The 14358-nt window shown below is 41.1% G+C and overlaps 1 protein-coding gene across 1 annotated transcript in view; it reads right to left on the bottom strand.

Annotated features, from left to right (window-relative positions):
- The window catches only part of CD44 (CD44 molecule (Indian blood group)), an 86829-nt gene extending 74996 nt beyond the window's left edge, over positions 1-11833 (bottom strand). The window contains exon 1 of the mRNA XM_044435671.1: positions 11597-11833. Within this exon, the coding sequence (XP_044291606.1) occupies positions 11597-11663 (67 nt within the window). The 5' untranslated portion in view covers positions 11664-11833. The remainder of the gene's footprint in view (positions 1-11596) is intronic.
- Positions 11834-14358: the final 2525 nt, after the last annotated feature.

Genomic DNA, 14358 nt, shown 5'->3' with positions numbered 1-14358 from the left:
GCAAGATCGACTCTTGGCCTTTGGTCTTCAACTGCTCAGCACCTGCTTCAACATCTTTGGACAGGGACTTCATGGGCATTGAGGTGGAGAATTTCCCTGAAGGCAAAATTTGGCTTCAGTTATTCCCACTTTGCTCCCACCATAGCCAGCTCTAGGTTCCTGAGGGCCTTAGACAACATAATCTCAATAACTCACCTCCTGTATTGAGCCTATATTCCTTCCACCATTAGTGCTGTGTGACATTACTCCTCAGTCTCTTTCTCATTATTGCTACCATTTCTGACTTGATGGGCAGAGAGACAATAAGCAACTAGGCAGTGGCATCTGCTCCTGCTCCTTCCTATTACCACAATTGTCGAGAGAAAGAGGCAAGATGCAATTGGGAGGAAGAAAAGCAACTCTAGAAACTCTGTCATTCATTCATTCAAAGTTTTCTATGATGTCCCGTTACTAAAAGGCTCTGGACAGCTTACAAAGAACATGGGGTGGGTCCTTGTCAAATGCCCAACCATCCCTACCCTTACCATCTGCCTTGGCCGTGACAGTGGAGACAGATTGACAATGGGTAAGGTACAGCTGAGGTGCAGGTTAGAAGGTACTGAGATGGTTCAGAGATGAAGCTGTTAATCAGAATGTAATAGACAAAAGGTCATATATCTAATACTACAGAAAAAGAAGACTGGGTTTCAAGATGAACTAGGTCTGGACAGAAAAGGAAATGAGGTAGTATGACTAACAGGTGCAAGAGCAAAAAGAAAAGTAACAACATTTAGAGGAAACAACCACAAATTTTGCTCAGGATGTTTTCATTTTGGTAGTTTTCAAAGTAACATTTTCCATTTAACTCTTCCAGTTAACTAATTGCTCCATCAAAGGTTACAATTTTAATTGGCAAGGCCATAGAAAACTTCTCCCTCCCCCTGTCCCCCACAAACAAAACAAACCCAACAGTTCCTGTTTCAGCTTCCCCAAGTTTTAGAATGAATTTGCAAAGGGTAGAGTGTTCGTACACTGTGCATCTAATTCTTAGCAAGCCTAGTTTTGGCCTGTAGCAATTAGCAACACAGACTGGGTAACCAGAAGGGCCGGTATGGTCTTCAAAGCAGCATCTGGACAATCTTCTGTGGAATGAGTAGGATGCTGCAACTGCATGGTGGACAATATCTGATGGGGAGCCTCTCCCAACCACGCTCTCCCTGGCCACTACCCTCCCAATCTGGGGTCTGATTGGGTCTGATTCTGAATCAGATCGCCCTTTGGTTTGATTCCTCAAAAATGCGAGACAGGAGTGTCCACGATCGAGCACTGGCATGGACAACTGATTAGCTTGTGACAAAACAGCATGCTGGAAGAGAACCACAAGTTCTTTGGCCAAGACTGTCGGGTTCTCTACGCTGATCTTCTTGGTGTGACTGTTCTTGCATGAATACAGTAATGTTGCTTGTTTGTTGCTGAGGATCCTGACAACTTCCCCCAAGGAAGTGCAGGAGGATTGTTAGAGTGTATCTACTTCTGATGAATATTTTGTCATCTATCCTATCAGCTAAGTCATCCATATCTCCAGAGCTACACTGAAGAACCCGACTGTCGCATTACTGTGGTAATCTTCAGGCTGACCCCATGACATTACTATTGATGTACAACAGCAACAACAACTATCCAATATGATGAAATGCCAGGGTAAATTAGGAAAGAAATGGAGAAGCTTTGCCTTATACCAAAGAGCTATCAAAGTGGGCATTGGGTGAACCTCTCTGGAAGGAAGAATTTCAAAGTGAGGCACTATGGCTGAGAAAGTCCTCTTGCAACCAGGACCCACCTTATTCCAGGTGGCAGTGGAGTTTTGCAGAAAACCCTTGATGGAGATCGCAGTATATATGCATGCTCTTGTAGAAGGCGGTCCCACTTGAAATGCATTTGACAAACTATTCCGTAACTATTTTCATAACCGTTCCTCTAGGAGTGATAAAGATGCAGTGCTTTCTACAGAACACAGCATCTTGAATCGTCTTCAACCAACCGGAAGCACGTCTGTGTCTGGAGAAGTGGAGCCTCATCAACAGGCCTGGGGGCTGTTAGCTCCTCCAAAAGATCTCCCTGCTGAATCATGGCAGCCTTCTGTGCACCATATACAAAGGATAGCCAGGCACTTCCCAGCAGCATAGGAAGATGAGTCATGAGAGATGCAGTTGCAACACTTAGCATGTCTGCCCAGGCATGCTGCTCCCTTTTGCTGAAAGGGCACCCACCCAGTAGCAAACAAATAAACAAACAAACAAACACCAGATTGAAAGGGAAAACCAGCACCAAATGCTCATTCTCCATTGTCTCTACCTGGCACAGCAAGTCCTCATAATCAAAACCATACTCCATCTCTAAATGTCATGAGAGCCAGTGTACTCTAAACCATTTCCCTTCTTGGAGAATTTCTGCATGTACAGGGCATGCAAGAGTGAGCCATTACATTTTCAGACACTTCTCCAAATTAGCTGCCAATTTCAGTATACTCTGGAATGACACCATGCCCAGTAGTGAAGGCTTAACTTGCTTACCACCATCTTTGCATGCATGATTATTCTTTTCTACAAGCTCAAAACAGGGTTGGTGTACTAGCATGTCAAAATATTGCTTGCTAGTTCCAGTTCTTAAAAGGTTTTGCTGTTGCTGTTTCTCTTTTAGTAACTACCTATACTGTTGGCAAATATGTGTTAAGCTTATTTATATAGATGCTACTACTTTTATCCCAGAACCCATGCACACTTACCTTGAACTAAGCTGACATGCATAGGAGTACTACTGAATCAGTGTTTACTTAGATTGGATGCATTTGAAGTATTAAAGTCATTAATTTAAATCATGATCCAGCGAGTGTTTGGCACTTTTAAAATCCAACTTATTTTCCATGGGAAAAAATGAAATGTGGTTTTAATTTTCCTACCAAAATCAGGATTTCCTCAAATAGCTTCTCATTGGCTCAGTAATAGTCAATAGTATTTGTAATTCTCAATTTTAGAAAACAAATATTAAAATGTTGCGCAAAATAAGTTTGCAATGGTTTAATTTGGATCAATGCAGAATTTCCTGCAAAGAACTCCATTGCTCTGCAGATTGGATAATGTAAGCTCTGCAAAGTGCTTTGAACTTAAAGAGCACCAGAAAACCACATTTTCTTTTGCTGTATTTTGAAGAAATGTTCTTTTGTCAATAATTGTCAACACTGACTATGCCCATGAAGGCTGCATTAGAAAAAAAAAAGTTACATAAACAGCTTGTAGTTAAACAGAATTTAAAAATACAAAAATGTCATTTGATAAAGAAAACCCTTTGAGCCACCCGCTTCCCCACTCTCTTTCCTTTCTGTGATCTTTTCATCCTCTTGTTCTACTCCCTTTAATTCTCATCCAAACATCCCTTTCATGCTGTTGGTGGAGTCATCAAAAGCAGAATCAGGGAAATCACAGCCAGCTGCTACTGATGTTACAGCAAATGCAACATTACAAGAGAGTCTTGTTTGTGGCTTGAGGAGATTAGGGAACAGACAAGCCACCAGAAATGGTGGCCTCCTTCTTGCAACTAGCATTTTTTCCTGCAGCCTCAACTGCTTTTATACGCCAGTGAAAGTTTCTCTGAAAAGTGTGGTGCAACCACACTCAAAAGGCCTCGTGGTTTTGACCAAAATCCTACCAGGTGAACCAACATCATTAAAGTTCTTTTGTAACCTGAAAGGGCAAGCTGTCAACTAGGGGCTGCTTCTGTGTTGGAAAAAATGCTACAGCCTGCACACAGGTCATAGTCTGGGGCAGCAGTAGTGTTTCACTGCATGCATGTATCAGGTGTAGACTTGACAATCAGTTGTGGCTTCTACTTTGAAAACAAAATAGGCTTTGTGACATAACGTACATGCGTACATGTTTGCGACTTCTTGGTTGTGTGTGTAATATCTGAAGTAATTCAAGGCTGAAGATTCCATGTTTCATACAATCTGCATTCCTAAGACCCAGTGCTATGCAGTCCACTGCACCTTGGCTTCTGGAGGCAACCTAAGAACACAAATTTTTATGCATGGAGCTCTTAGAATCCCACAGTGTGATGACTGCAAAGAGGGGAGGGGGGGAGACGCAACGTGAGGGAAACGATCATCAATATCTGTTCTGAAGATCCACCAGCTTGCAGTGACCCAGCTGTAAGTCTTTCAGTCATTTTGATGAGGACAAATACACTTTAAAAACAGAGGTGCTGAGGTTTTGAAAAAAACTGTCCATCTAGTTGGATGTTTGCAAGCTGTTCTGGCTAAAATTGCACAGGCCTTGAAGAATTAAGCATACAGTTCTGGTGTGCTTACTGTCAACTCAGTGCTATCTTTAAGGTGGAGGAAGCATCTGTAATCAGCAGTGCCTTTTACCTCTTAGGCTGGTGCGCCAGCTGTGACTCTATCCAAATTAAGCAAAGCTAGCCTCCATTATTCCTTCACTGACTGCATTTTCTACCACAGGGATGCCTTTAAAGATCACTTAGAAAACTCCACCTGGTACAGAATGCATCTGCCAGGAGGCTTCTGGGAACTAGCGGGATCACTCAGCACCAATCCTTCATCACTTGCACTGGTTTCCACCTTGTGCCCAGGCTCGAGGTGAGGTGCTGTTCTGCCTTTAAATTCCTAAGTGGTTTATGACTGGGTTATCTGAAGGTCAAACTACAATTAGGTGGAGGCAAATTGTGGCTCTACAGATATCTTGGTTTATACCTTCCATCAGTCCTGGCAAGTGGTGAAGGAAAATGGAAGTTGTACCCCAAAACATCTGGAAAGTGTCAAGCTGCCCACCTTTGGCCTAAGACAGGAAGCGGAACCTTATGTCCAGTGAGGATCCTAATGCAGCCCTCAGAGTTCCCCAGAAGGCCCTTTCCCTTTTCCATGACCCCAGTGTTGCCCCAGTCTTGCCAAACACAAATCATGTGCTGCTTTCCCAACTTTTGCAGAGTGTGCCCCCTCATGGGGTGGGGGAGTACAGTTTGTAATAGGTTGAGGGATTAAATTAGCCTCTGAATGCCTCAAAGTTGCTATAAAATATATCATAAAGGATTAAATCACATTTTATCTTGGGTTGTCCCACAGAAGGCCAACCATATAGATTAGATATTCTGCACTGTTTCCTCACTGGGCCATGTAAACCATGTGGACTGCTGAAGGACTACTTACTTGAACACTGGACACTGTACCTCATGATACTTATTGTAAACTAAACAGCTCAATAAGGAAAAAATGCTTTTGTCCAAACCAGACACCTGCCTTATCATGCCGCGGTCAAGCTTTTTTTGCACTATCCAAAATGACCAGATCTGTCTGCTTCAACTGTTGCTCTGCATTTCACCAAAGCCAAGGGTTACTTTATTGATTTGTGTGTTAATGCCACAAGCATCTATTTTGGTGGATGAATAGTCAGAAGAACTGGTGTCTTTTGTATTTATAGATCAGAAAAAAACCTTGTTATGTCTCTGTTTTTATTTCAATCCTGCACATCATGTTTTTGGGAAGGAGCTAGGATAACACTGTTGTTGAACTTTCAAAATATCAGAAATGGTTTTGTCATACTTAAACTACCACAAACTCTGCATTTTGTCTAAGCAAGTAGACGAAAGATGGTAGAAAGATGGTGGAACATAGACATTCCATAATTGCCCTTCTGATTAAATGATACCTCCAAGAAGAACAATATTTCATTTCAATTATGTCTATGCACTATTAGTGAAGTCATAAAAATCCTGGTAAAATCCTGTACATAGATGTTCTGCACAGGCTACAGCTTTGAAAATGTTTGCATTCTGGGTGCAGATGATAGAAATTAATCAAAAAAAGGTCGAACACAAAGGAAATAAAAAAGGCCTTAATAAAAGTAAAATTATAAATATTTCCAAGTCTTCTTCTCCTTTGGAACAATGCTTCATATTATTTCTTTCCTGTTTGCCAACTTTTTTGAGATTTCTTATTTTAAAAACCACACACAGAAGGTCAACCCTGACAATGATTGATTTTCAAATAAAGCACTTTATTTCATTGTTTTGCTCTCTTTGCTGAATAGTAACCGTGTTCTCATTAAAACATGAGGTGGATCTTAATGGGGAAAATATCTGAAATATTTCACATTCTGTCTTGATAGATACAATAGATAGATAGATAGAGGTGTAGGCCTTTTAATTACCAATATTGCCGCTTCTTGACATCATGGTGATCCAGAAATGAAAAGGAAACAGTAATGCAACACAAGCTAGGAATCTACAAGTAAACATATTTTCAGTGCTTTGGGAAGGATAATTATGGAATCTATTCTATTTCTTCATTTTACCTTTCTGCTTAAACAGTCAGCAAATGGCACCCACCTTCAAAAGCAACAACAATCTTTGCAGTAGCCCATTACAGGGAGGATTCAAGTGTCCCCAGGCATTAGCAGGAATGATGTTGTACTAAAATTAGCCTACATGTGTGCACCAGAAACCCGCACTTGCTTGGACAATGGAGAAATCAGCACTCCACTGCCCAAAATCAGCATCGCAACCACATTTTAGTGACAAATCAACACTAATTTTCCATTCCCCAACCAGACACTATTGTCATGTCCAAGTGCTGGTTTATGCATCATATTAGCTTCAGGACATGACTGGAACCTTTCTTGTGACTAATGGCTCTCTAGCCATTTGATAGCTATCCTGGGTTACTGGTAGCACAGAGCTCTTTCAGAAATAAATAGGTTGGCCTGAATTGCATTTGGCCCTGATGGTGACTAGACTAGGTTATCTAAAGGAACGCTTGCACCCATATATGACCTCCTGCCCCTTGATGTCAGCAGCAGATGCCCTCTTCCGGGAACCCTCTGTGAATGAGATTAGGAGGGTGAGCACCCGGAGGAGGGCTTTCTCTGCGGTGGCGCCCCATCTATGGAATGCACTCCCCAGACAGGTCTGCCTGGCGCCGTCATTATTTGTTTTTCAGTGCCAGGCTAAGACCTTTTTATTTAAAACTTATTTTAACTGTTAATTATTTATTAACTAGGTTTTTTTTTTTTTTAGCCGAGAATGCACTGGGGGGAGTGTTATTTATTGTATTATTTATTGTATAATTTTAGTATTTATGTGTTGTGAGCCGCCCCGAGGCTTTGTTGTGATGGGGCGGCATAGAAATGTTTTAAATAAATAAATAAATAAATAAATAGACCATTAAACACTCCACATATGTTTCTCAAAAGACTCTCAAGTTTGTATGTTTTTCCTCCTAGCTCCCAGAGTTAATGTTCTGTCTTATGCTCTTGCTAACCACATTATCAGTGTACACACATCCTATGCCGTTCCTTTAAAACTACCCTGTCTTCTTACAATGTTCCCACTGCAATAAGTTACCTACCATTGCAATATTTTTCACCGCCGTTGCCCAACTCTTGTTCCTTTCCATTTGTAATTACTTGGCGTATATATTTAACTACTCCCCATAAATATCAGATCTTCGGTTCTTCTTTAACTCACTCGTCATCAGCTGTACTTCCTGCTTGCCACCCTGTGTTCTTCAGAAGTGTTTGTCAACCTCCACTCGCTATCTGAAGATAGCCCCAAAAACCACCTTTGCAGCTGGAATGACCTCAGAGTTTTTTCTTGGACCGAATGCTTACGGTACTGTCATTCATATTGCCTAGATGATTTCTCTTGAACAGGGATTTTGAGCCTGTTTCCTGTGGATATCTGACTACAATGCTTTGGAGCATCAGGATTTATCATCATCATAAATAACAGATTTCCACTCATCTCCACCCACAGATTGATAGGATTGTACACTGGAAGAGATTAATTAAGCTGATCTCCATTAGCTGAACCAAAAATAGAAGCTGGCCCAAGTGATAACTCCACCAATTTTTCTGGAAAGGAGTGACTATTCACAGAATGCCCTCCCTCTGCCCTCCTTTAACCAACTTCCATATGATATTTATTTATCATATTCATGTGCTACTTCACAACCATAATCTCAGAGTGGCTGACAACAGGAATGAAAGCAAAATAACAATGCACACAATAAAACGGGTCAACAATAACATGAACAAAAAAGACCAAAAAAAGTAACAAAGAAAAAAACCAACTAGCCCTGGAGCAGAGGAAAGGTCCATGAAAAGAAGGGCTTCACCTGGCTCCAGAACATTATCAAGGTAGGTGGCAGGTGAGCCCCTCTGCACATGGGATTTCACAGCTGGGGTGCCACCACTGAGTTTTCCCTAGTTGCCCCCCGCAGAACCTCCTCTAGTGTGCAACTCTCAAGAAAGGCCTCAAAAGTCTTATGGTCCAGGTAAGAACATCTGAAGACAGGAAATCCTTCATGCTTCCAAGGCATGAGGCATTTTAAAACCAAACCATTGAATTGGGTGCAAAAATTGACATGTCAGAATCCAAAAGGAAATGTATACTGTTGATGTGGGATTTTGTTACGTTCCAGATCAAACATATTGCTTAAAAACTCACTACTTTAGACCATTAAGGATACTGCAAAAACAACAGCAAGCAAAAATGAAGGTTTTACTTACGGTCTGAAAAAAGGACATTCTGTATGACATACTGCCTGAAAGCCTTGTTGTACAACAGACCAAAATAAAATAAAATAAAATAAAATAATCCTATTTAAAACAGCAGACAGAACCCTGGTTTGTCCTATAATGAATGTTTCTGAAGGCATCCTATCCTCCCCATATTCAAGTTTACTTCTCTTAGGTAAACCCATTTCTCTGCCCTTTGCTGTTTCTCAGCATTCCAAGTCTCATTTTCACAAGCTCTAGAATATTCAGAGGAATCCAACTAAATTAGCATATTCCTTTCTACAGGTCAATGTACCAAGTTATTGCAGAGGCCAAATCTAGTACACTGTGAGAGGTGCCATGTTTGTTTCCATGCTGCCTCCCTCCAATAATGTTTGATGGAAGGAAATCCAGCGTGCAGGGCCCACCACATGGTTGCCACATAACAGTGCAACAGTGGGGTGAAGCAGTGAATTCACCAGCTCTGCCATGTAATCTGGCTCCTTCAGGCATTTCCAGGAGTGGCGCTGGAGCAGCCACCCGCCAGCAACTCTTACACAACATAAAACTGGCTATCAGAGACTATCTAGATTAAGCACGTTCTACTGTTGAGCATACAAGCTGGACCAGACCTGAACTTACCATTTAACTAAGATACATTATGGACTAGTAGACTTTGGCACTCTGGGTAATTAGAAGATCTGAGTTCAAAACAATACCTGGCTATTTCTTCTTGGCTTGCTTTTTGCAATCTTGTATCTTAGCTATGGCAAAAGGGGACAATACTATCCTACATCACATGGTTGTTCTCTTGTATTGCAAGAAATAGCTGTGCAATCCATGGCATTTGTAGTGAGGGCTAAAGAAGTCTTCTGTCTAAAACCTTGGATAGCCACTGCTCATCAGTACAGACAATACCAAACTAGGTGGTCCAATGATCAGGTTGTATAAGGCAACTTCCCAACTTCATTTCCCACAGAGCTACATAGAGTTTACCCACAAGATCCCAATAAGGTATAGGTTAAACTGAGAGAAAATGACATGCCAAAGTCTATGTAGTAAGCCTCATGACTTTCTTACTCAAGTCTCACCAGCCCATATCAAACATTACCTGCCCTAGAATTCTATATTCCACTACAGCAGGTATCATAAAATCAATAGACATGCTAAAGAATATGAAATTGTATTATACTATATTTAATTAATAATACAATGTATTCTTTGTAGAAACACAGACATGTTTAGAAGCAGTTAGGGTAAAGACATACTTTTTCTTGAAAGCTACAAGTGGTATGAGATGGACTTGGCAAACCATGGATTTTCTACACATGTGCTTCTCGTATCTAACTATTGCTTCCAATCAGATAGCCCTTGCAGAGTTTTGAAACAGTACAAAAGCGTACAACACTGTTTATCAGAGGTGGAAGTAGGATACCTGGGCCCAGGACATACAGAGACCCTTTATTCAAAGTTGCAATTCTCTGAAAAACTATTGTCTGTCTCAGGGAAGGAGGGTGGGGAATAATTTGCAGTTGGAAAGCTAATTGTGACTACAAAGCTTGCCTGGAATGTACTGCATACCAGCTGAAATATACTGTAGCCATAATCTAATACCTTGTTAAGCCTTTAAAAAAAGTTTCCTCTGAGACATACGTGACGCTTGACATTTTTTCCTAACCACACTGAAGACTACATTATGCAGGGGGATTGTATACTTCCATCAGTCTTGCAAGAAAAATGTTATGCCAGACTGATTGCAGGCTGCTTTTATTTATAGATTTTCATATTCATAAAAGGAGTTGCTATGTGAACAAGGGCTAATGAAATAAAGGCTGGTAAGAATTCTAGTGTAAGTGCTGTGTAACTTCTATTCCAAAGAATTAGCTAGTTTCGCATGCAGTGTGGGAATAGCTCCTTCTGTCTGGAAAATGCACACCCAGGTATCTGGAGCCCGGCTAAACAGACAACAATCACTTCCAGTATTTCCGAGTGCAATGCTGGATCTTTTCTGGTGATTCCAAAACGTGTTTGGAGCTGTGCACTCTGACACACCCATTTCCAAATCTGTAGAACTGTAAGCATTATCCAGTTTATTTCTTCATGTTCAAATTAATGTAAAAGTACTGGGGAGGCAATTTCTATGAAACAGTGTTTTGTTAGCCTCCTAGGAGGAATTAAAATAAGGCTGAAAGGATAATAGATTCCCCTCAAAGGCGCTCAAGCCAGTTTAGCAACAATAAGTCTCTGTTAAATTTATTTTGACAAGTACTTCTGGTTCTGTATCACATCCAAATGGAAGAGCATTTTGTCATTGTATGCATGTTATTTTCTTAAACATGTGAACCACTTTCATTTCCAAACAGTGTATTTCATTATTCACAGACGGAACTCAGAAAGCTTCTAGCGGGGTGCGGGGGGGGGGGGGAGAGTTGCCCATTAAGGCCAGTCTGGCTTAAAGTTTCCTTCAAAATTTCACTAGTCTGCTCCAAAAAAGCATTTAAAGCCAGACAGCACTATTCACTTCTGTCCTTTAAATCTTAACTTTTTGTCCCCACTATGAAGAAGAGATGTAGCTATGTCTCGCCTTGCATCTCTTCTGTTTGTGAGTGCTTTTCCCTCAGCAGATGGGAACAGCAAGAATGCAGCTATTATAAGTACGAAGGGTTTTTTCCCCTGAGCAGTCTGCCTCATATAACGACAAGAACACAAAGAAATGCATAGCTGTAGTTTTCACTGCTGAATATCTGCTGAAGCATTGTCATGCTCTCGTCTATACTGCTAACTTTGTCAGTCTCTCTAGCTTCTATAGGCTAGAAAAGCACAGAACAGAATCAAGATACTTCTCAGCATGTACATACACAGAGAGAGCGGGCTGTTAAAAAATCACAGGTTACAGTCCAATGTCACTGCCAACAGAGAAGCAAATAGTAAAATTTCAATGAAATGGATTATTCTAGTAATCCAGGGTATTAGCAAGCCTGGGGAGGTTTTGTTATCTGAAACATATTCAACTAATCAGATTGTATCAGAGATTTCATTCATAAGTCACTTACCTATCTGGGCTGAACAAAGCTGCAACAAGTAAAATCCAAGAGCTGCACACAGCCAGAACTTAGCCATTGTTTCCTCCTCGAGTTAATGTTCAAAAGGCAAGGAGTTCCTCTCCCAGCCTACACAAAGGAGGGGCAGGGGAAAAAAGGAGAAAAAAAGGTCCCAGGTCTGGTTCAGTCTGCACTGAAAGCCAGCGTCTGAAGTTTGCTGCAGTTTTTATTTCAATTCAAAGTAACTGAAGTAGTGACATAACAGGGAGTGGAACTAAATCAGAAGTCACACCCATTCTGAACAAAGTGACTAGGCAAAAAGGGGAGGGAAGAAGGCAGCTAATTATGAGTAAACAGTTATGAGCCTCATGTTGCGAAGGCTTGAAATGTATTCATTACAATGAAGTCAGAAGTCTCACGAAGGCAGCTGAGCCAAAAGTGTGCAGCTTCTCATCTCTGAGGAGGAGGTAGGAACGGCAGTCTGCAGACCAAAAGGCATTCCTATAGTCTAACCAAATGCCTAGAACTATGACATTTTAGACAGGACTTTTAATATCATTTTTCCCCTTGCTACATCCCTGTGGCTCTGTGCATTCTCTTCTCCTGATACAGTCACTTCTATACCCGACATCATGAAACAATTTACATCTCTTTTTAGTTTTGCAGTATTATCTGCTAAGAACTCTCACAAATTCCACTGAAATGGGCAGAGAAGAGAAAGTGCTTCTTTTGTCATTTCTCTTGTGATTCTAGGCTAAACTAAACTAGGCTAAACTACAAAGTGGAAATTTGTACATAAAATCCATGGGGAATCCTGCATGCTTTGGGACACACATCTTTGAAAAACTGTGCCATTATATGCTTCAGATGTTGCACCTGTAGTGCAAAATGGAGAAGCATTTCCTGTCACAGTCAAATCTGCATAAGGACTGAACTTATCCCCAGATTGACGGCTGTTGAGCCAGGCAATATTAGTCAGAATTACAGGACTCCTTCGATTACTATTAGAACAGCAATCAAGTAGGTTTGAAGGAAAGTGGTGTTCATTTTCAAAATCAAATGGAGGCTAGTTCAGGGCCAAGGTATTTTCCGCATGTGCTTAGGATTAGTGCAATAGACATGATATGAGCTATCTGTGAGTAGATCCTCCAAGCTCTTCTCCTGCTGCAGGAGAGCCTGACATATCTACCCTTCATCCATGCTACTTTTCTAATTAAAATGGCCACAAAACAGTTTATGAGTCTCATATGGAACCTATGCAATAGTTCAGATCCTCCAAAAGCTATTTATTCTTATTTGTAAGTGGTGGGCCTTCCTGACTAAGAGTCTCCCACCTCACCTCTATGAAGGGGGCTTCTTCATTCCCAATGACCCATCATGAGCTCTAAGAATGGCTGAGAACAGATTCTGGATACACTCCAATAACAATAAAACAATAGGTTTAATCATGCACACAACTAAAATGGAAGAAAAACAATTAAGAATATAGTAGTTACCTTTTTGAATCGGTCTACCATTTTGAGTGGTCAGTAATGTCATTTTATTTATTTATTTATTTATTTAAAACATTTCTATGCCGCCCCCATCGCAACAAAGCCTCAGGGCGGCTCACAAAAATACACGCGCACACACACACACAAAACATTTAAAACCCCCAGTGCATTCTCGGCTAATTTAAAATCCTAATAAATACAATAATTTAGCAATTGAAATAAGTTTTAAATAAAAAGGTCTTAGCCTGGCGCCCAAAAACAAATAATGATGGCGCCAGGCGGACCTCTACCACTTTTACCTCCACAGTATCCGCAAAAACCATCTGCCGGGGCCATAAGATCATGAGTGGAAGTCCTTCTTTGAAAGTTCTCCTTGAAAGAGGCGAGGAGGGCTGTTAATAGGAGAAGGGCCTTTTCAGGTATAGCACTTTGACTGTGGAACATGTTCTCCAGAAAGGTTTGTCTGGTACCAAAGTTCTATTTTTTCCCGGCACCAGTCCCAAACCTTTTTATTTACCCAGTTTTTCAATTTGTTAGATGGTATATATTTTAATCATCGTATTTTTAACTCAAGTACTGGCTGTTTTGGATTTTTTAAAATGGTTTTGATGTTTTAATTTGTGGAAACCATCTTGAGATATTTTAGTGATATAGGCAGCATAGAAAAACCTCAAATAAATAAATATGAGAATGACTTGCAACAACAAAAAGGTTGGTAGACTAGCTTCATCAGAGGACCTGGGATTCCAGAGATAGCTCTGGGCCAAGGAGTACTTCCAAGCTGCATACCCTGTCCCTTAGAAAGAGTGCAGCCCTATCTAGCATAGGGCAGATATCACTCACATGGACAATTGGTCCACCTACCAGTAACACTTCTGTCTTATCTGGATTAAGCTCCAATTAATACAACACACCAGTCCATCACACCATCCAGACACTGGTTTAGAACAGTCACCACCTCACCTGGATTAGATGAAAACAAGAGATAGATCTGGGTGTCATCTGGGTTGGTGACACCTCAACTCAAACCTCCAGATGACCTCTCCCAGCAGTTTCATTTAGATATTAAACAGCATGGGGGATAGAATGGAACCCAGTGGGACTCCATGGCATAACTGCCATGGACCAGAGCCACAATCTCCCAGTACCACCATCTGGAATCAGCCAGCCAGGTAGAAACAAAGTCTATCCAGAAGGAGACCATGGTTGATGGTATCAAAAGCCACTGAGAGGTCCAAGAGAACTAACAGGGATGCTCTCCCCCTATCACTCTCCTGGCAA

Source organism: Varanus komodoensis, unplaced genomic scaffold, assembly GCF_004798865.1.
Source record: "Varanus komodoensis strain SLA01 unplaced genomic scaffold, ASM479886v1 scaffold3, whole genome shotgun sequence".
NCBI classification, from domain to species: domain Eukaryota; kingdom Metazoa; phylum Chordata; class Lepidosauria; order Squamata; family Varanidae; genus Varanus; species Varanus komodoensis.
This window is presented reverse-complemented; position numbering and strand designations above follow the sequence as displayed.